The following is a 23047-nucleotide window of genomic DNA, read 5'->3' on the forward strand; positions in this document are numbered from 1 at the left end:
GTGTCGGAAAGCCAAAGAAATACACGCTCAACCAAACCGTCACCACTTTGAGCGGCCTTACCTCAAGACATTGCCATTTATTAACCTGCTGTTTTTGCATTTTGTCCTTTTCTTACAAAAATCATTATACTTTTTAGACTACAACAACACACTATAGACAATACACACGGTATTCCATAATATTTGACTTCTTTGATTAGTTAGGTATTTCAATATATCTTAAATTATACACTGTTTTCAGTACAATAATGATTTTTTTTTTTTTTTTTTTAAACAACTGGCACCAGGATGTGAGCTAATGTTCCCCTGTGTTTTCATCTCAAGTCTGTTGGAGCTTCATCACTGTTTTCTGTTAGTCGGGTGAGAAAGTTTCATCTTTTGACACAACATTAGTAATACTTGATATAACTTGAGTGTAACATGAAAATTGTGCTCCTGGTTGCAGCATTATAGTTTGGCAGCACATGCACAGACTACAGCATATAGCATTTTTTTTTATTATTATTATTATTATTTCACTTTCTTTGTTTTCTTTCTTTCTTGCGTTCTTTCTTAGTCACAATCATCCTGAAACTCCAGATGTCCGGTATCAGAGTAGGAAAAGTCAACCGACGGGATCAACCGCTCTGACCCGGCAAAAGATTTGCTGCTGCAAGGGAGTGGCAATTTCATTGAGTGTCTCTTGGTTTGGTGATGTATCCCTCAAAGGCTTTAGAGGCTACGCACACGCTCATACACACACACGCGCACACACACACACACTCACACACACACACACACACACACACACCGACAGTACCGTCACCTCATAAACAAGTGTTCTTAGTCCATATACAGCAAACACTTTGTACCTGTTGTGAAAGGACAAACAAAACTATTGCACAATAACTGTCTTTCTAATCAGAGGATGAGACAGTTGTGAAATTTAACATGAACAAATGAGCCTGTTTTTTTTGCCACCTCCTCAAATGTATGTAAGGCCGTAGCAGTGCTTTAGGAGGGAGGGGGAGACACACCCACGCCCCTCCACTCCTCATAACAAAGTCTCTTCCTCATCAGTGCTGAATCTATGGGAAAAAAGAAAATAAAACAAAGGAAAAAGCAGCTCTATGGTTAGTAAATTCTACATGGAACAGCAACAGGACAGAGTGGTTTGGTGTCACTAATGTTATCTTCGGTATGTTAATTCCTCTAGGAGCTGAGAGTTGACTTCATGCCGTGTAGATCAGTGATGCATTTATAACATCCTAATGGAATAGAGGTGGGAGGGGAGGGTCCAACAGCCTTGATGCAGTCCTTCTGAAAGTGTGTGTGTGTGTGTGTGTGGAGAAAGTAGAGATGAAGGGTTTCTATTGCAGTTTCAGTGAACTTAGGTGGAGTCTCATCAGGAAACGAAGGCCCAGTTAGGTTTCGGGGGTCTCCGCACCCTCAGTTTGCCAATTGAGACCCAGAGCAGCACGGTTCAGTGTGTTTTAGGTCTAATGTGTGTGAGTGTGCGCAGGGGGGAGAGAGAGGGGAGCGGGTTGGAGGAGGTGGGGTCAGGCCTCTACATGTTGAAGCCATAAGCGGGCTGAGCAGGGTAGCCGGCGGCAGCGGCGGCCGCGGTGGCCTGCGCAGGGTAGCCCGCTGCGGTGGCGGGGTAGCCATAGCCCGAGTAAGCTGGCTGGGGAGCCACTGGAGCAGGAGAGGCAGTCAACATCAGCTGCTGGCCTGATCATACAAACACACACAAAACACACACACACAGGGTTACATGCTAGATAAAAAGCTCTCATTGCTATGATGTTTTGTTGCACAGCAAATACCTTTGATTTCTTAATGTTTTTCACTAAAATCTGTGCTGAATTTATCAAAGACTGTGCTGAATTTATCAAACTGCAAATATTGTGAATCTGTTACCAACTTAAATTTACTCCGATTGCAGTTTTAAATGAATTAATAGTTTCAATCCAATATAATTAAACTGAGAATGGCTGCAACAACAACCAACCAATCACCCCAAAGTCTAGCACATAGGTCCACAGTATTTAACCGGTTATACTGTAATTAATAAAGACTGACATTTAACAGTGAGCCAGAATGACAAAGAAAATGTCACAAACATATTGTTCAATTTATCTTTAGAGATAAAAATGACTACATAGTGTGAAACAAGATTTGAGATAATATTGTCCAGCCCTACTTTTTTGTCGTTTTCAGTAAATGAACTTTCTGTAGACGGCACTCTTGCATATTTGTTCAGCAATGGTGGTTATCACTGCTCATGCAAACTACCATCTACCTCCTGTTCATTCATTCAAAACAAAGAGGCGTTAATGTTTCGGCTAATGTAAAATAAAATCTCTTACTGAGCAGCAGAGGATTTTTCTTGATGTTTTGCCTAAATTTGAGTTCATAAGGAAAATGATCACACGGCAAAAGCACTTAATAAAAAGGGACACATTAAGTAATGTAGAGTCTAAAATAAAATTAAAAAAAAACACAGGTGTCCCGGTTTGTCCTGGATAAACAAGCTATTCTCTGTAATATTATAAAATCCCTTAAGGTACTATTTTATAATGAAACGATAATGAACCATGATAACAATAAAAATTGAAATGATATTACTTTCTTCCTCGATGTAAAATCGAGGCAAAAGCAAAAACATTTAGAGAAAACTTTTGACACAACACCATTACACAACTCCTCAACACCAGAAACGTAGGACAGTGAATGTTAACATGTTTATTAGCTACATAACAATATTGCATTATATCACCTGGCGAGTAGCAAAAGTGAAATTTATGTTAGTGAAAAATTTATGGGAAAGCACTTTCGGCGATATTTTAAACTTATATGTAAATGAGAAGAACCTCCCCCCCGTATCCAATTTATTATTAACATTTCAGTCTTTAAACCTTCATCAGCCTTTGATCCAATTAAACATTATTAATAAAAGGGAGCTCAAGTGGGAAGTGTGTGGGATTCTGTAGTTTCTTCTCAGTCAAGAGTTTTTAAATCATGTGAAAGATAAATCATAACATCTGGTGAAGCCAACATGCGTACGTTTCCCAATGACTAATTGAATATGCTCAAAACTTCACTTGCAGTAAACTGCTGTACCATCAACTTCATCCAGTGAGTAAAAATCTGGTTAATGGTGGATTTCAAGAGAAACAGACATTTTTTTTCCAACCAGGTTTAACACACAAATAGTTTCTGAGAATGGACAGTTGGGCACAGACAGATAAACACTGCAGATAAAAACAGCAGGATGTGTTCTGCTGTTTTCACAGCAGCAGGCAATTTTCTCCCATTCAGGAACCACAGCTGTCCGTCCTTCAGGGTGACTTGCTGCCTGTACACCTACCAAACACCATCGTCCCAGGCTCCGTCACCTCCTCCTCCGTTTTCCTTTGGCTTTCTGCCTCCTCCAGCTTGTCCACCTGAGGTCAAAAAAAGAAAAGAGGATAGATCAGACACGGATCACTCACGCACTGTACAGAATAAAAGAGTCTGATTTCATACATTGTAGGTATCCTGCAGAAACCTCGTAACTCCATTTGCTCAGCTTTTTAATAACAGCTCAGATATTAAAATTTAAAATGTTTCCTGGTAATATGGATATAAAACTATGTCAGCTGTAAATGAGAAATAAAACATTCTGAATAAAAGATTTTCACTGGAAACCTACAATGTAATGATCTCAGTGATGTACCGTTTTTATTTAAATGACAGTTTCTTGTTTGATGCACTACATCAGACCATAAACTCTAATGCCTCAGTCGTAAGACTACACTAAACTTTTTATTTCAGATCAAACAAATAAGTGCTGATAAATATGACTAGTCAACACAGCTGGTTTATCATACCCACTTCAGAAAGACAAAACTACACACAGTACTTCACAGTGCAGCTAAGGTTTCCCTAGAGAAGATGCCATGCAGGTTTGGTGAGAATTTCTAATACAGCGTCCAGTATAAATGTTAAGTCAACAAGTAAAAGGTCTGTTCACCCACATCACAAAAAAACGAAATAACCTCTTAACCCCAAGTGGTTTCCGACCATGCACATAGCGGCTGCTGAGACTCCTACTCCTGCTATCACCCATACTCTTACACAGTGGAATGAAATTTCTTCCATGCTGCTCAGAGCACTGAAAAATTACGTTAAATAACTCAAAAGCAATGTCTCTTTCCAGATACAATGTCCTTGCTCATCATCAAATTTTTGACAGTTGTCACCATTTTTTATATTTAGCAGTAAATAGTTTCCAGTGAAATTTGTTGACAACAAGATCTGTGGTTTATCATGAATAACAAGATAACAAGGACTTTATGTTTTGAAAGGCACTGCTTTTGAGTTTCTGAAATGTCATTTTTGAATATTTTGAGCATCAGAAATAAAAGTTGATTAACACTGATGGGACAGGGCAGTAGCAGATATCTCAAAAACTCAGCAAACAACATCAAAACTACATCATGGCCAGATACCACTGTGGGAATTTTTCTTTTTGCGATTTGTGTGAACTAGCACTTTAAAAGTAGAATTATACTTGGATTCAAGGTTAAAGAACTATTGCATTTTGCATTAAGTAAAGGAAAAGCTATACATGCCTATATTTCTAGCCATTCACAGTTAACAGTCTCATATCAGTTAATGACAATCACAGCTTCCACATGCATCCTATTCCTGGCTGTAGGCAGGCCCTGCTGGTTGATTTTCATGTGTATTCATTCCGCCGGACTAAAATCAGCTACAAATTAGAAACTGGTTAAGCTCATCCTTGCCAGGCATTACAGTATTTGCGCAGTGAATCGATTGTAGTGCCAATTTTCCTAGACACTAAGTGCAAAGAAATAATCAGACATTTTGCTTCAACTGTGGAGACAGCTGACTGCAAAAGGTTTCTGATGTAAGTGGGGGTGGAATTTATGTTCAGTAACAGTTTAATGGAATGAAGAAAAAAATGTGGGCAAAAGAGCGAAAAGGTTACCAGCACCTGTAAAGCACTTTTCTGTATATGACTACAAAAGAGTGTGAATGAAACACCATTTCTCAAATGCCCATTCAAAATACCGGATGCATCTAATAGAGATGGGTGTGATTTTAATACATAAAACAAAAGTGGTACGACCTTATTGTTGTCTCTTGGTATGTGCTCAACTACTCTGAAGTAAAAAGGAGTGGGTATTTCACTTCCTGAATGGCTGCTAGATTCCATCCCTACCAGTTTGACCAGTGACTTAGGGAACAAAGCATTTGGTCTGTAGAAAATAAACTGTCTAATTAACAGAAATAACTAATGTTCCTAGAGACAAAGGGAGAGGAGGACTCCAGCACCTTTGAAAATAGTGGTTGTAGCCCTGCACTGATCTAAACAGCTAAATGTTTGAATCTAAAACTTGTTAAACTGGAGTTAGAAACATGGGGATGCATCTAACAATCCAAGGCCTGCTCTCCTCACCTGCCTTCGTTTCTGGTCTTTGGAGAGCACCAGCCAGGAGGAAACATCACTGTTTTTCTTATATTATACCATGTTGGACCATAACATCAAACTCATGATTGTGCATTAGCACAACTGAAATTGTCAAAATTTTAAAAATGCCACTTAACACTAGATGCAGCCCCAAGAGGGAAGAGTTAGAAGGTGAGAGCTATCGGTTAGGCCAGGACAGGCTTATCCTGGTCCTGAAGAACGAGATGGTGCACAGGCTTTGGCTCAGGACAACAACACAGCATTATGGGCCACAGTCATGGGCTTTCCACTGGTCCGATTTCACGTCCATAATCAGAACACACAGCTTTTAGTTCAAATTTCCACTGCAAAACTGCAAAAGCAGACATACGTCCTTAGATTACATTGTGCCATGTACTTTTTCCACATTTACCCTGTTGGTTTTTTTTTAGTTTGCACTGAAAATCAATAAACAACAGTGCTTGTCTTTCCATTTCTTTTGGTCATATTTCATGAATTTGTTTCTGCCCAACTGCCAAAAGCCTTTATTTGAAAATGGAAATTCATTACCCATACCAATGAGACAATGAGGTTCCCCATGAGGATCATTTAAAAACTGCCTACAGAAGATAAACTCAGAGTTTTTTAAAAATGTGTTGTGTTGGTGCTGAAGTGGAACAAAAGCCTGCACACACACTACTACAGCTCTCCAGGACCAGAGCTAGTTAGGCCATACTCAATCTACAGTCCATGCTAGGTTCCTACATCAGAAACCTAAGAGATAAGTTACAACAAAAACGAACAGACAGAACACAGAAGAGAAATAAAAAGAGGGCCAGAGACCGTCACCTTCGCTGCAAACTCATCAACCTGGAAAAGAACCCAAAGAGATGACCTCAAGTGACCTCGCATGTGTACAGGTCAACATTTTAGGAAATCATGGTGGCCAGAGGGAGTTCGCTGGTAAATATACAGAACTACCATTACTTAAGAAAGCCTTTCTATCTAATATCTCTTCTCATCATATCTGTGTTAACTACAGTAAAAGTGTCGGTATGACCTATTTTTCAATACCTCTACAGACTATTGTCCACCTCTCACTTGTCAGGACAGGTTTCTACAGGAAATTAAACAATCTAAGAAAAATAAACCAATTTTAGTACAGAGTAAAAATGCAGAATTTCAAACTTATTTCTTCTATAAAAAAAAATAATATATATATATATATATATATATATATATATATATATATATATATATATATATATATATATATATATATATATATATATATATATATATATATATATATACACACACACACACACACACACACACACACACACACACACACACACACACACACACACACACACACAATAATCAAACCTACTTTTACAGTAAAGCAGAGAATAAAAATGAACAAAATTACATGAACTCTTTGTATTGCTCTTCAGTGAAGTACTAACCTTTGTGAGGTACTCCCTCATGACCTGGATGAAGTACGGCATGGCAAAGTCCATGATATTGTGCCTCCAGGCCAGCTCCAGCACCACGTCAGGGTGCAGCAGGTCATAGGAGGCGAACAGGCAGGCAGCGAAGCACTCCTTCCTGCCTTCCTCCAGGAACCACTGGAGCAGAGTCTCTGCCAGCTCAGCATCCTTAGACTCTGCAGCATACAGCATGGCATCCTGGGAAAGACCGCAGCAAAGCATATTTAATTGACTCATTACCCCTTTTTAATGGGAAACATGAAAGTTGGTGAGGAAATGGCCAACTGACATGATCTTACTGATCTTTACTTGATGTTAGATGGTTCCTATATCTCCAACTATAGCTGCTATATCTAAAGTATAAACAAACAGTGCCATCTATGGGGGCATGGAGGTACTTGGCAAATTTAAGAAACGTATATTCCAGATGTCTATGCACCCCCTTTTTGTTTTTTCAAATAATGTCCGTGAATTTTCTTACCTTGTAGAGTTTGTCCTTCTTGCAGAGCTCTACACTCTGTCTCCAGCGGTTGTTGCCCTTGTACAGGTAGGCGGCTATACGTCTAAACTCAATCAGTTCATGTTTCTCTAACCTCTGAGCCAGGCCGATGGTATCAAAGTTGTCATAGGCATCGATGGATGCTCTCAGGCCCTGTGGATAACACACATAATGGAAAATATTACATCACGGACCACAATGCGGGACAAAGGACACCGGAAGCAGTTAGCTGTAACACAAAGTCAGCAGTGCCACCTAGTGAGCACAGAATCTGGGTATATTTACTACTACTACAACTAATTTACTATTTAAAGTGTGCTCCTAAAATGCTATCTACAAAATGCAGGTGATAGACAAGATAATGTCAACCACACACACTGCTCCATACCAATGTAGGTCAAATCAGCTGTGCCCTACCTGCAGAAGCATCACTCAAATGTCTACAAAATTATTTCATATATGGCAAAACAGATAAATGGTACCATCAATAAGGAACAGCGATCACAACCTCCAACAGACCAGGTACTGGGAAAGTTCAAGTCCCCTTCGACCAAGTGTTCACATTATTTAGTCTACTTTCTATTATCAACACCAGTAACAGAATGACTGAGACCTGGTAGTCTTCCTCCTCTGTCAGCAGGTTGTTGAGAGCTTCGTTGACTGACTTGTTGTTGTGATTCTGGACAGATCTCAGGTAAGGCTTCACCAACTTCAGCTGGTTCACCTGGTGAAGCAAAAACAACCCATGTTACGCCATGTCAAAAATGTTTGGCAGCGTGTAAAATCTGTAAAGACAAATGGAGAGGTCATAATTCGTAAAGGTTGACCTCACTGCTGGTTACCTTGCTGAAAAAGGTGACAGCTCGGCTGTGGTCCAACCGTGGAGACAGAATAGTCAGCAGGTCATTCAGTAGAAGGGGTTTGTATTCCAGGTAGAAGGAAAGAGATTTATAGTACAACTCCACATTGGCAACCTGGGGACAAAAAAACAAACATAGAGATAACTAAAAAAGCTTGAAAAGGAAATAAACAGCTCAGTCACAAATACTTCTATTTACCTTAGCAATGATGTCTTTGAACAGCCCTTCTTTCCATGCATCTGTTGGATGAGACATCATTGTGATGACAGCGTTGTCGTACTCCTCGTATTTGTCGTAAAGGAAAACCAGCTCTGCCCATAAGTGAGACTGCTCCGCTGCACGAAGAACCTGGTGAGCAAAATACAGAAAACACGAAACAATGTTCAAGGTTCAATGTTAAATTTAAGATTCAAATTTGAGGACTCTTTACTTTGACTTACAAGATCTTGTTTGCTGAAATTTAAGGACAGACTTTTGGTACATTTTGGGATAAAACGTGACATTGGTAAGGAGGGACATCAGAGGCCTCTTTTTCAAGGTAATTTAATTACGTAGCCTATTCACAAGAAGAAAACTTTTGTTCCCCAGAGACAGGAAAAGACCCAACCAGCTCTAACTCATCAACAGGCAGTGGCAGGACAACATTTTAAAAAGAAGAAGAGGAAGAAAATAACACTGGAAAGACAGTAGAGGCTGCCAAACCTTCAGTTTGTTTTACTCGTGGCTTTGCCAGGTCAAGAAATGATGTTAGTATGATTCATTTTTTCTCCTATATTGGTAACAATATGTATGTTTGGGTTTTTAGTCGGGATGTGAAGTGTTAATTCATCAATGGGACAAGTTCCAACAAGCAAGGGAATACTGACCAAGACCAAGTACTTTCGAGGTAACAAATAGTTTTGAAGACTTCTCTGCAAAAGTTTTCAAGGATTTTAGGAACTGTCAGGACAAAATTCTGCCGACTAAATCGGCAGAATTGAAGCTGATTCCCACAAGACAACAGTAATATTTGTAGTTCAGCGTCAGCCAACAAAGACAAAAACAAGTCAGTATTACTTTCCTTCTAGGGTGCTGATGAGAAGCAGAAATCTTTGCAGAGTAATAAATCAAAGGAATTCATGATGCACAAGCAGCCTCCCTGTTTGTGATGCACTCTTTTATTTATTACAATAGATAGAATAGTTTTGAAACACACACTCACGTACGGACACACTCTACCTTTGGGATGTTGACTCTGGACCAGAACAGCTCAAGGTGCTCCCTCATCTTCTGAGGCTTGAACTTGGAGTAGAGGATGGCAAGCTCAGTGAACATGCCCATGTGAGCCCGCTCCAGACCCAACGCAGCCTCCAGCAGAGCAATGAGTTCCTCAAAGTACCCGCGATCCTGATAGTAGCTGATCAGGTCCTCCAGCTCGTCAGCGTGGATCACTATATGAAGGCCACAGATTTGTGCCAGCCGAAACTCCTCGCCATCCACACATGCAAAACACACCTGGGAATCGGAGGGTAACAGAGAGGAAATGAAAACGATACAAGAGGTCCAGTTAAAGCTCCTATATACCACAATTCACCAATCAGATTACACAATGATCATCACCACACTTAAGTTATGTTTCTCATACACTCCTTTCAGAGGTGCACCTTGTTGTGTAAATGTGATGGCCATTTCGCACGTTGGTCTCCCTTTTGTGTTTAACACCTTGTTCACTTAATGTGGGATGGAAGGAAGCAATGAAAAAGATTCTCCTGTTTACAACTTGAGAGCATTCATGTCACTGAAAACTCACTTTTATGATTGCAGATCTGTCCACGTGAGGGTTGAAAATACAACTCATGGTTAATTACCTTAAACAACAGGGTTTAGCCGGCACGGGGTAAATGTTTTTTTATTTCTCCGGGCATTTTTGTTTAATTGAGAGGCCAAGTCAGATATATCGGACTTCCCCGTTGTAATTGCTTACTTGGATGTTGACATGAACTGCATTTACAAACTGGTAATTACAGGAAATCCCACATGACGTGCATATAATAAGACTCAAATGGTATGTTATTTTTGAATGCTAACACAATAATTGTGCTGTCTTTTTTAAAATTTTCATGTGCTCAAATTTGAGTGCCCAATATAGTATCAGGTGCTAATTTATCTTAGAATATGGAGTATCATGTTTCAGCTTTTTAGAAAGTCTGATAAAAGATGATAAAACCTTCTAGGATGAAAAAGAAAGAATCGCAATAACCCACTGTCTGGTAAAAGCTAGTTGAATGGACGCTAAACCTGTTTGTGTGCCAATTACCTCTTTCCATGTCCGTGTGCTGTTGGCTTTCCTGGCGCTGTCCACGGCTGCCTGGTACTCTCCAAGATGGACTAGTGTCGATGCAAGGCGAGCAAAGTTGGACACATTGTTGTACAAGAGCTTGGCTGCTTCGTACATACCCTCCTCATAACATCTATCGCCCACCTGGAGGAAGAGAGAAAGAAATTAGCTGATACATGTGCAGGTGAACATCCTGGAAAAGAACGCTTACAGCTGTGATTTTTTTTCTTACCTGCTGTATGTGAGCATTGTTGGGCCCACTGACAAACTCTTCCAGCTCAGCCAGACGGTTCGTCTTAGCTAAGGCAAAGATCAGCTCTGTCTCCACGTACGACTCTCTCGCTTTCTTTCGAGCCATCTGAAGGAATTTAACCAAGTCTTCCCAGTTATCTGCAAAATACAAACGACACCTTAAAGATCCACTCAGATCAATCACTGCTGGTGTGCAGCAGAGTTATGCAGCGAAGCGCAGACTTACCGTTCTTGCTGGCTGCATTGACCACCTCCATGTACGCTGACGGGTCAACGGCTTTAATATAGGAGTCAATAGCCTCCTTGACCAGGTCTCTGTGCAGCTGAGCTCTGGCTAACTGGCTCCACACTGCAGGCTCATTACAGCGCTCAGCAAACTCATAGGCTCGATCTAAGTTCCCTATGTGCTCTATCAATACCTAGAGAAATCAGGGAAGGAGAGAGTTGGATTATAAGATCTCACATACTGTATATGTATTTACAATGAGATAAAACACCAAGAATAAAAGTTAATAAATGGAGTTTAATCATTTCACTAGACAGTGATTAAGAGATTCGGTGAATCAATTGCCAGTACAAATTCTCAATACAATCTCATACAAAGCACTGGCAAATTAATTTATCTATTTTAGATGCCAAGCTAAATACTTTAAATACTTATTTACTTTGGGATTATAAAAATCCTTTGCTAAAATTGGTCAAAGGAAAAAAATAAATATAAAATGCAACTTGTGCTGGACTGAGAAAACCATAAACATAACCGATACACATATTAATACACCTTTTTAAATTAATGTTATACTACTCAATGTCAAATAAAAGAAGTACCCTGATCAGAAATCAGCTTACACAAGCCAATACTAATTACTGAAGTACTTGGAATTCTTTCTTAAAGTGACAGTATCAGTTTGAGCAGTTATACATTAATTTCACCTGTATGGCTGAGGTGTTGACATCAAACTTCTTGAAAATGGCAAACGCTTCTTCAAAGAGCTCATTGCTGATGGCGATATTAGCAATGTCTGGGGCATCATAGTTGTCTAGTCTGTTAATGTACTCCATCACACGAGTGCGGTCTGCCTTGATGGCCGTCAAAATCAGCAGGTTCTGGAGGTTTCTGGGAAAATAACGTGGGATTATTAAAAAGGCGACAAGTATTGAGGTTAAATTATTATGACGCCTAACAAGCTGCAAGTCTGCTGTACCTGTGTTCACTGAAGACGGAGTTATCAAGCACAATCTTCTCCAGCAGTTCAATCAGCTCATTCGGCAGGTCTGCAGTCATGAAGGCCTTGACTGTGACAGACACCTCCTCTGGGTCCTGGGTCTCAGACAGTGCTGTCTGCACCACCTGAAATGAGATAAAATAAAGGAGAAAAAAATAAATAAACATAGAAAAAATACCACTCATTCACAGTCTACATCACGTCAGATGGCGAGCGGGAGAAAACCCAACCTGGTCGATGAGTTGTCTTCTGTAGGGGTTGTTTTCTTCTAACACGTTCGCCCAAAGCTCTGGATCTTTCCGTCGTACCAGATATCGAGCCTCACTCTTGAATAACGAGTTCTCATTGCACACCTGAGAAGAATAAGATAGAACGCAACTGAAGATTTATCCATATTAGAATTATGTGCGTAATCATCTATATGCTACGCAATGTGATCTACACACTTTGATGAGCTCCAGGTCACACTGTCCTCTCTCGTAAGCCACACAGGCCAGGTGGGGGTCTCTCTTCTCGCAGTATCTACCGACCACAGCACTGTCGTAGAACGGATTCTCCTTAAGGAAGCGCTCAGGTGTGTTGTTGCTGTCGATGTAGATCTTCGCTAGGGCATTGTGGGTGGCCGGCTCCTCGCAACCCTCATGGATACGGGACTCAAGCCATGGCAAAAGAAGCTTTAACCTAAGAAAAGAATGGAAAATGCAGTGTTTTGAAATATCATAAGCCTGAATGACATATGTAGCTTGATGTTTCAAAACACTAGATGGCAGAGTTTCGCATTTGGCAGTGTCATTCTTTCACGCTGTACCCGAACTAGTTATGTTTACACTTTCTCACATTCGCATTTTTTGATACAGAATGGAAACAAAGAGGATTTGTACTAGAAATAATTTCATTAGATGAGGAACAGCTAATCTGTCAAGCATTATTGAAGCATCCATGAAAAATACAGGGGGACAACAGAGCTCTGCACAACCCAGAGAGAACCAACATTAGAAGCAGCTTGCATGCTAAAATGAAAATATTTACTTAAGCGTTTGAAATGCATTAACTGCCAATCGTACACAGGGCGAAAGCCAAACATAAGAGCCGGCATTTTTCTTCATATTTATTTATAAGCACATTTCAGTCACTTCTGTTAGTTACATTTTTTAAGAGGTTCGGGTATTAGCATTTTAGTAGCCGACTGGTTACATTGCATGTCACATAACCACAATATCCATAGTTAAAATCCGGTATGGGCATGTGTTGCATGCCCAGCTCCCTCTCTCTCCCGTCATTTCCTGTCTGCCCCTTCACTGACAGCTATTTCATAAGGGCAAAAATTAAATCTCAAAAAGAACAGGTGTAATTAAACACCTTTTAGGTATCTACAGAGACACAAACGATACATGTGCAATAAGTAGCAAGTTGACAGACAAGTATTAATCAGATGTTGCATGCAATGAGACATACAGAAGCAACTATGCAAGATGACAAGAAATAGTGGAAGTTTTTATCATTTAGTCTTACCTGTTTCTCTTCTCCACCTCCTCCACAAGCTCATCGGTGGAAAACTGCCCTCTGACCACCATGATCAGGTTCTTAATGACATCCTCAGCACAGTCTACATCCAACAGCCCGCCTATCACCACTGGTAAACGACTGGGGTTCACCTGAAATGAAGTGCAACAAATTCCTAATGAAATGGCAACATGCAGCTTCAATAAAAAGAGACCTGGATTAGGTAGAAACCAGTTTTGTAAAAAGTCTCAGCAGTAGTGTTGCTCTTACCTTCTGCACGTAAATTTCAATGTATTTCTGTAAATTGTTGCGGTAGAGATAAAGCACCAGATCGTGGACGAAGTCAAAGCGATCACACACAATGATGAGAGGAAGCTGGTCTGTTAGCTTAGCCTCCTACAAAGAGAAGAAACACAGGGTTCAGTTGTGATTAAAATGGTCTGAAATGGGTATCACAGTATATCAGAAAATTGTTGCTGAATGATAAAATCAATCATTAACACTCTGAGAAAGGGGGTCATTTTACCTTGAGGAAGTTTTTAACCCTCTCTGGGTCGTAACAGTTGCTCTCTCTACAGATTCTCTCCACTTCTTTGATCTGGCCTGTCTTGCAGGCAGCCTGGATGTACTTAAAGTGGACATCAGACTCCTGGCTGAAATTCACAATCGACCCAAGGAAGTAAAACAATCCTTGAATAGAGAAGGCAGAGGGAGAAACAGCACAACAGTCAGCTCCATTTATTACCCCTTAAAACTGGCACAAAAATTAGGAAAATCACTCGCTTAACACATTCTCTCGCTTAAATCCAACATAACCTGGGTCTGCATACCACCCCGGCCCACGTGTGACACCTACCCTCATAACTCTTGAAGGATTCAAAGAGCTCCACTAATGCCTGAGTTCCCAGCTGCTCGTGATACTTAGATGCTACCTGGACACACAGCTGCAGGTTCTGTCTGATGTTAGCCGATAGCATGGCCCTTAAGCACTCCAACGAGTCTTCTACTGATAGAGAGCCGAAGAAGTTCACCAGCCACTAAAAGCAGAGTCAGAGTAAGAAAAAAGGAAGACAGGGGAGAAAGTATGACAGCAGGCTGAGCAGGGAGGAGGAAGTGGGTTCAGGCATTTTCACACATCACCAAAAAAAAATAAATAAATCAAAGAGTAAAAAGTGGCTGCTCCCAAGAGAAGAGTTTTCACAAGCCTGACTGGACTTCTACAGGCATACCTCAGGGTTGAGCAGATGTGTGTGCACCACGGCTCGTTTGATATCATATAGGTCGGTGTAGTGTTCAAGAGCTCTCTGCAGCAGACCTGCCTTCTCGCACAGCTGAGCGACGTGGGCACGGTCATAGTGTGTGAACATCTGGTTCCCCAGGATAGCATCTGCTACCTGAAAAGGTTCATACACACACATGAACACATAAATCTGGTTTAATATTATCAAAAGGTGAAGTTGCTTCTTGTAATCAGGAGAGTAAGTCTGAATGTTCACCTGCGGGGCATGTATGAGGTTCATCTCAAGCAGGCGTGTCTGTAAGTGTCCTTCAGTTGGGCGGTTGTTCTTTAAAGCATCCAATAGGAAGGACGTGCACTGCTGGATTAGGCTGCCCTCCATGAATACATCTACAATCTACCAAAGGGCAAGAAAGACCAAAAAAAGAAAAATCGAAAGAAAGAACACAGTTAGCAAAAATTGATTTCCTACCATCTGTGAGCTATAATTTGAGTTAGCATGCAACGCTAGATTAGAATCACACACTATCAAGAAACACAAGACCGTTAGCCAGATGTTTCTGCTTTTCATATTTAAGAACATCTGTGGAAGCCACAACTGAAACGGGATGGGGGTCTAAACTTAGAGAAGCAACAAGTCATCAAGTTCTCTATCTGAGACTTGGACAGAGCAGAGGGATGATGTGGCTTTACAAGGAGGAGGGGGGGTCACTGACTCAATGAATTCCTGGCATTGCTGGCACATCTGGAATAACACAGATGGAGGCTCCCACACTGGGTTCTTTGTGTGTTTGCGTGCATGTGTGAGGATAAAGGTGCGGAGGGCATGGGTAAAAGCAATATTGTATGTCTCTAGTGACTGAGGTGGTAATGTTGGTGTGTGCATTACCTGGTTGATGTTGGCCAGCGGCTCCTCATCCTGGACCAGCATCTGGGCAAACTGCAGGCCCTGGTCTGGATTGACACGCATCACATTTCTCAGTAAAAACACCCAGTCTGGGGTGTAGCCCACCTACAAAAGTACAGTTGGATACAAATGCAATTCTCAACTCAGAATTAATGATGATGATAATAAAATTAATGTTACAATTAAGGTATGTCTTTCTCTGGCTAGACAGTACTGTGTGGTTTTTTCATTATACATGCAATGATTAAATATGTATCTTTTTTTCCATGCATAATTAAATAAGGAATGGAAAAGGGAAGCGAGTTCCCCGATTACCTTTTTAGCGTACAGCACAATCTTCTGAAACTGGCCAGTCTCAGCGAAGCACTGGATGACCTTGCTGGGGACGTTAGCTCTGAGGTACACACTAAGAGCGAGTGTGGGGTCAGAGGTCTTCACCAGGTCTCCCAGCTCCTCTGAGCACTCCAGCTACAGCACATATATAGTCACATTTTCCAACTGTGAGTTAGTGATCATCGTGTAGATGATACTACATGGTAAACAAGCAAAATTTATATGTTAAGAACATTACAGAGGTATCAAATGTTTGCTAACAACCCACAACACTTTCACCGTCATCATCACTTTCAAAATGACTTTTTAAGATTTTCAGTGTGCCTGCAGATCAGCATAGAGAAGCTGCCTTGTTGTTCTAATCCTGCAGTCCTACCTTGTCCTCTTTCAGCCATTTCTCCAGTAGTTGCTTGCGGCCCTGCTGCAGGACAGGCCTGCATAGCTCCAGAGACTCAAACTTGTTTAGCTGGCCCTGGTCCAGTAGAATACCAAAGTACTGCAACAGTGGAGAGGCTTGACCCGGCTGGGCCGGGACACTCTGAAACTTACGGATGGTCTCCGCTGTCCGCAGGATACCCTGTAAGGAAGGAAAGATGGAGAAGAATGGAGGAATTATGGGTAAAGGATAAAAACGAGGAAGCAGAAAAAATAAAAGGGTAATTCCATTAAATCTTTTTCGAAATAGAATTTCATATATATTGCAGTGTAGCAACATGATGACATACAATGCCTACTGAAAATATTTACAACGTCATTTGGACTTTTTTTGTTTTATTTGTTACACCACTGAATCAATGGTATAGTTTTTTTAAATCATCAGCAGAAAAATACAAATTGATCTAAATTAAGTACAAATGTAAAAATGTGTGCAAGTACCTTTTTCTAGAGTGGTTTTTGACTTTTTACCAATGCCCCTGGTTCGTATTAGGATCTGCAAACACTACATTGTAGCAGTGGATACAGGCATACCTTGGGTGCTGATGCAGCCACCTTTGCAGCCTCTGAATAACTTCCTTGGGCAAACAAAGTGTTAAACTTCCTGGCAAAAAGCTCCTCAGCCCCAGCAAGGTTTGACCTCACAGCCATCCTCAAGGCTAGATCAGGGTTCTGCAGGACGTTAGTGGCATAGTTGACTATGTTTTCCTCTTCAACACACACTGACAAGACCTTGAAAGGAAAAGATTAGATAAACATATAAATACTGCGTAAAAGCAGCCATAATAGGAAACATGTACAATTAACAAACTTTTGAAAAACCTGTGAAAAATGTAATGTGATATTTCTGTCTGTTGAGACTGCCTCCATAGACATCAGGTAAAAATGATACAATTCAATATCCTTTAACGACAGTTTTCATAAAAACTTTTTCTGTTAAGCCAGAATAACATTTAAACGTTCATCTTTCACATCAAAAGCAGAGGCTTTTATTGAGGTTGTAACAAAAGCCTGTAATTAAAATAATTACTTATTACCCCCTTTACTGCTAGTTTCTCACCTGTCCCTTCTTGTTGACCCCAATAATTCCCGAGGTGGCTTCATGAGGAGCAGTTACAAAGATGGTCTCCGCACTGATTCGGTTCATGTAGATACACACTCCAGACTCTAGGTCGTACAGGTGAATGTAACCGTACTTGGTGATCAAATATATTACACCATGCTTACTACCAATCTGAGGAGAAGGATCAGAAAGAGAATTTAAGGGCTCCAGCGGTCACAACTAGTTTATCCAAAACTAAAGAGTAGCGGGGGTCTTTCCTTACCTGCATAGCTACAGGAAAGTCTGTCTGAGCCTCTGGAGGAAAGAACACATCCACTGCTTTCTTAGCAAATGGCTGGTTTCCTGCAGCTGGCTGACCAACTTCGATGATGTGCAACTGGAGGAAGAAAGTCCACATAAAAGAAATGACCACATTAGTTAAACAACCACAGTAAAGCAAATATGGACCAGAAGGACAGCAGAGGGGAGTGCATGCACATTAGTATACTCCGACTTTCTTGATGTCGACATTTAGGAGCTATTTTGGTGACCAAAAAGCATGAAGCATAAATGGCTCTTTCTCCTATGATCTTAACTTAAGCACAGCCCCTTTGTGCATTTCAGAGGTCTTTGTTCAGCGACTAGACTAAATACACTGTGATAGCATCATGAGTGAAATCCTTGTGTACAATCCAGAGGCCCTTACCTTTCCCCCGGCCTGTGAGCGCACAGCAAAACAGAAGAGGGTGGAGGGTTTGGCATTTCCCTCCACTTTGAACTCCCCAAAGGCAGCGGCGTGGCCCTCAATGGGCTGGGACACTTTCCTGTCAACAGAATACAGCTGCATCGCCCCAACCACACGGTTTTGCTGCAGGACAAAGAGACAAAACAAGAGTGAAAAAAAATTATTGATCCTCTAAGTCAGTAACACCACCATATTAATCAAGTGGTTAAAAATCAAAGATGATTCTAGGTTCAAGCAGGTTCATGAACAGAGCTCCAATTACTCTGCTGATCTGTTCTTTCCCTTCCCTTCCCTCAAATCACTATTTTTATGATCGCAAAATAATCCAACAAAAATGCAGATAGATACACCTGCACCCTGCGATCGACTACATCCACACATACAGTGAGTGTTCACAGAGAAAGTTAGAGGAGACTGAAAGCTGGTTTCTGCCAGACAGCCACCAACTCTGTCTGAACAGACTTCATTTTTTCCAAAAACATTTGTTTTCCACATTCACATTAAAATGCCAGGCTTGCATTTCTGCATTTATCCAGTCTAGAAAATGTCTTTTAAAGCTCTATTTTGGGGTGTGAAAATGCAGGGTTTGAGTGAAAAAAAAAGAGGGGGGGGGGGGCGAGAGAGAAATATGTGTTGACAGGTAGAGTGAGGATTTTTTTGTCTTAAGGGCACGTAGATAAGGGCTCAAACACTTTTACTGTACAAGGCATGAGTGAACATGTTCATATATGTGTGTTGATACCTGTGCGGAGATCCCTATCAGCAGCAGCCACTTCTGTTGTTCGTCAGTTCTGTAATTAATGATCTGACATCCTGCCAGACTGGCGTGCCGATCAAATACTTTGCTTGGTTGGGAATCCCCCTCCATGCTCCAGTGATAAACGGCTGTGTCCGTCACCAAGGCAACAGTGTTCACTGATATCCACTTCCAGAACATGACCTCCTCTGTCATGGTGTGAGCCTTCATCTTACTCTTCATCTCAATGTTGAAGATCTGCAGCGTCTTGGCAGCTGAGGGCAGGTACAGAAACAGAGGGGAGAAGTGAGACAGACAGGCAGCAAGAAGAAATAACTAAGGCAGTTGGAGAGGTCTGAGGTGGGTGACAAGACCTCAAATCAAAAATCATGATAATTTCACACATCCACCTCTATAATAACAAATTAATGTAAAATACCACTTTATTTACTACCAATATCGCATCCTATAACAACTACAGCTACTAAAATCTGTATTACATCATTTTTTTGTATGTGTTGAACTATATAAACTGGGCTATTTTTTTCTATCATATCTTCATTTTCAAATGACTTGTGTTTTTGGAGCTTACAGCATTGAAAAAGCCCATTAAAAACAATTAAAGAAGCCCTCCATATGAACAGGTCTGAATGGAAGTACTTTGCAGCTAGATTGAAACTACATATGACTGCTTTTTATTGGGACTATTTTAATTTGGGGAAGAGATGATGTTCAATGCTGTGACCACCACAAACAAAATAATTCCATTAAAGTCCACTGTAATGGGGAACTAGTAGAAATCTCAGACACAAATATCTCAAAACCTAGGCAAATTAAAACTATCTGCATATTTATATAGAGGACTGGGAAAGTCTGTTTTTTTTTTGTCATTTTGATTAAGAGTGTTTCAAAAGGCAAGGAAGCAATACTCCGTACACAGTAACCTGGCTGACAACTCCTGAGCGCAACTGAATTCTGGCCACAGAAAGCAGGTGGCAGCTTTAGGAAGGCCACAATAAAACTTACTGACTAAATTTTAACATACTACGGGTTTAGCTGAGCCATAACAATGTTTCTGTGCTCTAGAATATTGTACATATGAACAGGAAGAGCCTCCATTTACCGATAAAGTTACATAGAAACAAACAAGTGAGGAAATGCATGACTCAGGTGAATACTGGAGCTATCGCACAAACCGCCATGAGCACGCAAAGCTATAATGATACATTAATGGCGTCCCTTATATTCAGCAAGGAAAGATCTGAACGTTGATATGGCTGCTGGCACAGGCTCACACAGGCAGTAAAAAGACACACACAGTGCCCAAACTCTTTTCAGTGTTTAATATCTGATGATGCATACCACACATACACGCTACCAGCATACAACAAGTCATGCTAACACATGTATAGTTCTCATAAAAGGAAGGATATTGTATGGGCCTGCAGGTTAGGTTGGATAAGGGGTGTGACACTGATACAATTTACTGGCAGCAGAAGTCATTTCTAAATAGTTGTCTGTCTTTTGATTGATTGGCGGTCAAAATAGCTCTGCGTACTTGAGAGGGGTAGGTGGGAAGCTTTTATGAGAGAGACATGGCTACTGTATCATCACAACAGAGTGCCAGACGGCTAGACAGACAGAAAGCAACTCACCATCTGAGAAAGGACAGAAAGCAAGGGAGAAAAAGCAAAGCGTCAATCAGGTAAGAATGAGAAGACAAAGATAGACCATAGGGAAAGGGCAAACAGGAGCATAATATCCTCAGAGGGAGGGGGAGGAGGAAGAGAGAGAAGCATTATAGGCAAATCATCCTCATCAGCGCTTGTGTCTGTGCTCCAAGGGCTAGATTCAGGGGCAGATAATCAATTTGCACAACCAATTTAGTACGTTCAGGCAATAGAACTGAGTGCACTCTACATATTTACAGCACTCACAGAGCATTAGTCGTTGCATGACCATGGCATTCCCAGGGCAATACTAGTATATGGCTAAATCTGTTAAAACTACAGACAAATAAACAGTTTTGAATACCATGCAGACTTTATTCTGGGAACTGAAACAACAATAATAGCCTCAGCGCTCGGCATAAAGCCACTAATAATACCAGCAAACTCTTTTTTTTCCCCCTCATAAAAACACAGTATTTCTCTTCAAATAGCAAGTGGTGTGGCTGCCTGAATGTGTTGCTGTACGTCTCAACACACATACTCTTACCTTTCAGGGCAATGACCTTGCTGGCGGGGTTCATGATGGCACTGTCGGCAGAGATGGGTCTCCTGATTGGGTTGGTGGGGTCGGACATGTCCACAATCACCACCTGGTTCTGCTCGCCCACCTTCTCCCTGATGCAGATGAACTTGTCCGACTCCATGGTCAGATAGCTGAACCCAATGTTGGCTGGGTTCACGCCAAGGTTCTGCAACTGGAAATATTAATAATATGAAAAAAAAACATTAACAATGAGAATCTTTACCCTAATCGGGACAACTTTACTTTAACCCTATTTAGCATCTTAAAGTAGTATAATGCTTTGTCAATTGTTCATAACAAACTATAATGTACTTGCAAGCAGATAAGTACATTTTTAAGAGTTAATTGATGTGTTGGTCATTTGTTTGTAATTTGATGTTGTTTGTTATGATTGTTAGCACAGTCTAACAGCGGTAATGATATTAAAAGCAATAGTTTGATATTTTGGGAAATTGAAGCTACAGGCAGCAGGTGATTAGCTTAGCTAAACATGAAGACTGGAAGCAGGACGAAACCTGGCTCTGTCAATTGGTAACAAAATCCACCTAAAAGCACCTCTAAAGCCCAATAATTAACATGTCACATCTACCTTGTTTGATTCATAAAAAAAATTAATTATAAAAATGACAATTCGCTGTTTTACGGGGGTTATATATGTTTCCCCAGGCTAACTGTTTACCCCTGTTTCCAGTCTTTATGCTAAGCTAACCAGCTGCTGACTGTAGGCTTCTATTGAAGTGAAATATATCATCAATCATACATGATTACACACATGAACAAACTTACAATGTGTCTGAAAAATTTTAAAATCATTAGAATTCAGAGTTGGGTTTAAAATTGTGGATGAAGTTTGCTCAGTTGTCAGTGTGACGAAGTATTTACAAATTAATAAAATTTTCTTTAATAAATATAAAAATTACATATAATGAATATATATCTTGTAGTCACAAATATGCTGATATATGTATGATTACAACTGCGTTACATTATAGCTTAACAACTATTGGAAAGGATGAGCTATGAGCTAGTATTCAACTCAGTAGAATACTCAGTTTAAATGGTGCTTGAACCAAAACATGTTAATTGAATAAAAGCATAGATGGCTTCTCCATTACAGTGTGCCAACATTTTCTATTGGACTAAAAGTTAAAAAGTCAGCTAAAAATGGAATATTCCAACCTAACAGAGTTTTAGGACCTCTGAAGGAGTCCTGCCTCCATCACAACGGCAAAAAAAATGCAGTGGGATAACATATATGGCAGCAGCTGACATTTCTCCTTGCAAGGGAAAAAAGCAGCATGTAGCCGACCAAAACGGTGTTTCGATTAAAATAGCAGCAGGTCTGCTCCAGTTTTCCAGGAACCTTAAAGATTGTCTTCCAGAGAGGAGGTCTGGTGGTGCATGGAGCCAGGGAACAAGCGTGGGCAGACAGTGGGCAACGGGATGTTAACACAACAGAGCTTTATTTTACACTCTTATTATAGATGCTAATAATCTAATGAATTTGCTGAAGCGTTTTCAGAACTACGTATTCCTTGCAATGTCATTAGTAACCATCAGCAAATCTCAATTATACTGAAAAAGTACAGCATTACTTCATTTTAGCAAAGGCTGTGATTAAAGCCTGACACTGTTTTTAATCATCTACGCGAGCAGCCAGCTGTAAGAAATGTTTAATTAACACTAGATTATTCACTCTAAACCAGTCCAAGACAACACTGAAGAAAATCCCCAATAGAGATCCACTGAAACCAAGAATAAATTATAAATTT

The 23047-nt window shown here is 40.5% G+C and overlaps 1 protein-coding gene across 1 annotated transcript in view; it reads right to left on the bottom strand.

Moving 5' to 3' along the window:
* Nucleotides 1-62: 62 nt before the first annotated feature.
* The window catches only part of cltcl1 (clathrin, heavy chain-like 1), a 29364-nt gene continuing 6379 nt past the window's right edge, over nucleotides 63-23047 (bottom strand). The window contains 32 exon segments of the mRNA XM_040154513.1: nucleotides 63-1567; nucleotides 1569-1710; nucleotides 3350-3425; nucleotides 6281-6307; nucleotides 6907-7128; nucleotides 7412-7582; nucleotides 8043-8153; nucleotides 8272-8403; nucleotides 8488-8637; nucleotides 9508-9783; nucleotides 10586-10750; nucleotides 10839-10996; nucleotides 11085-11277; nucleotides 11792-11975; nucleotides 12064-12209; nucleotides 12315-12437; nucleotides 12531-12765; nucleotides 13597-13739; nucleotides 13858-13983; nucleotides 14114-14277; nucleotides 14444-14624; nucleotides 14817-14981; nucleotides 15084-15221; nucleotides 15714-15836; nucleotides 16047-16199; nucleotides 16441-16641; nucleotides 17034-17231; nucleotides 17560-17733; nucleotides 17825-17938; nucleotides 18248-18409; nucleotides 19029-19297; nucleotides 21240-21447. Coding sequence (XP_040010447.1) covers nucleotides 1429-1567; nucleotides 1569-1710; nucleotides 3350-3425; nucleotides 6281-6307; nucleotides 6907-7128; nucleotides 7412-7582; nucleotides 8043-8153; nucleotides 8272-8403; nucleotides 8488-8637; nucleotides 9508-9783; nucleotides 10586-10750; nucleotides 10839-10996; nucleotides 11085-11277; nucleotides 11792-11975; nucleotides 12064-12209; nucleotides 12315-12437; nucleotides 12531-12765; nucleotides 13597-13739; nucleotides 13858-13983; nucleotides 14114-14277; nucleotides 14444-14624; nucleotides 14817-14981; nucleotides 15084-15221; nucleotides 15714-15836; nucleotides 16047-16199; nucleotides 16441-16641; nucleotides 17034-17231; nucleotides 17560-17733; nucleotides 17825-17938; nucleotides 18248-18409; nucleotides 19029-19297; nucleotides 21240-21447 — 5169 coding nt within the window. The 3' untranslated portion in view covers nucleotides 63-1428.

Source organism: Xiphias gladius, chromosome 19 (genome assembly GCF_016859285.1).
Source record: "Xiphias gladius isolate SHS-SW01 ecotype Sanya breed wild chromosome 19, ASM1685928v1, whole genome shotgun sequence".
NCBI classification, from domain to species: Eukaryota; Metazoa; Chordata; class Actinopteri; order Istiophoriformes; family Xiphiidae; genus Xiphias; species Xiphias gladius.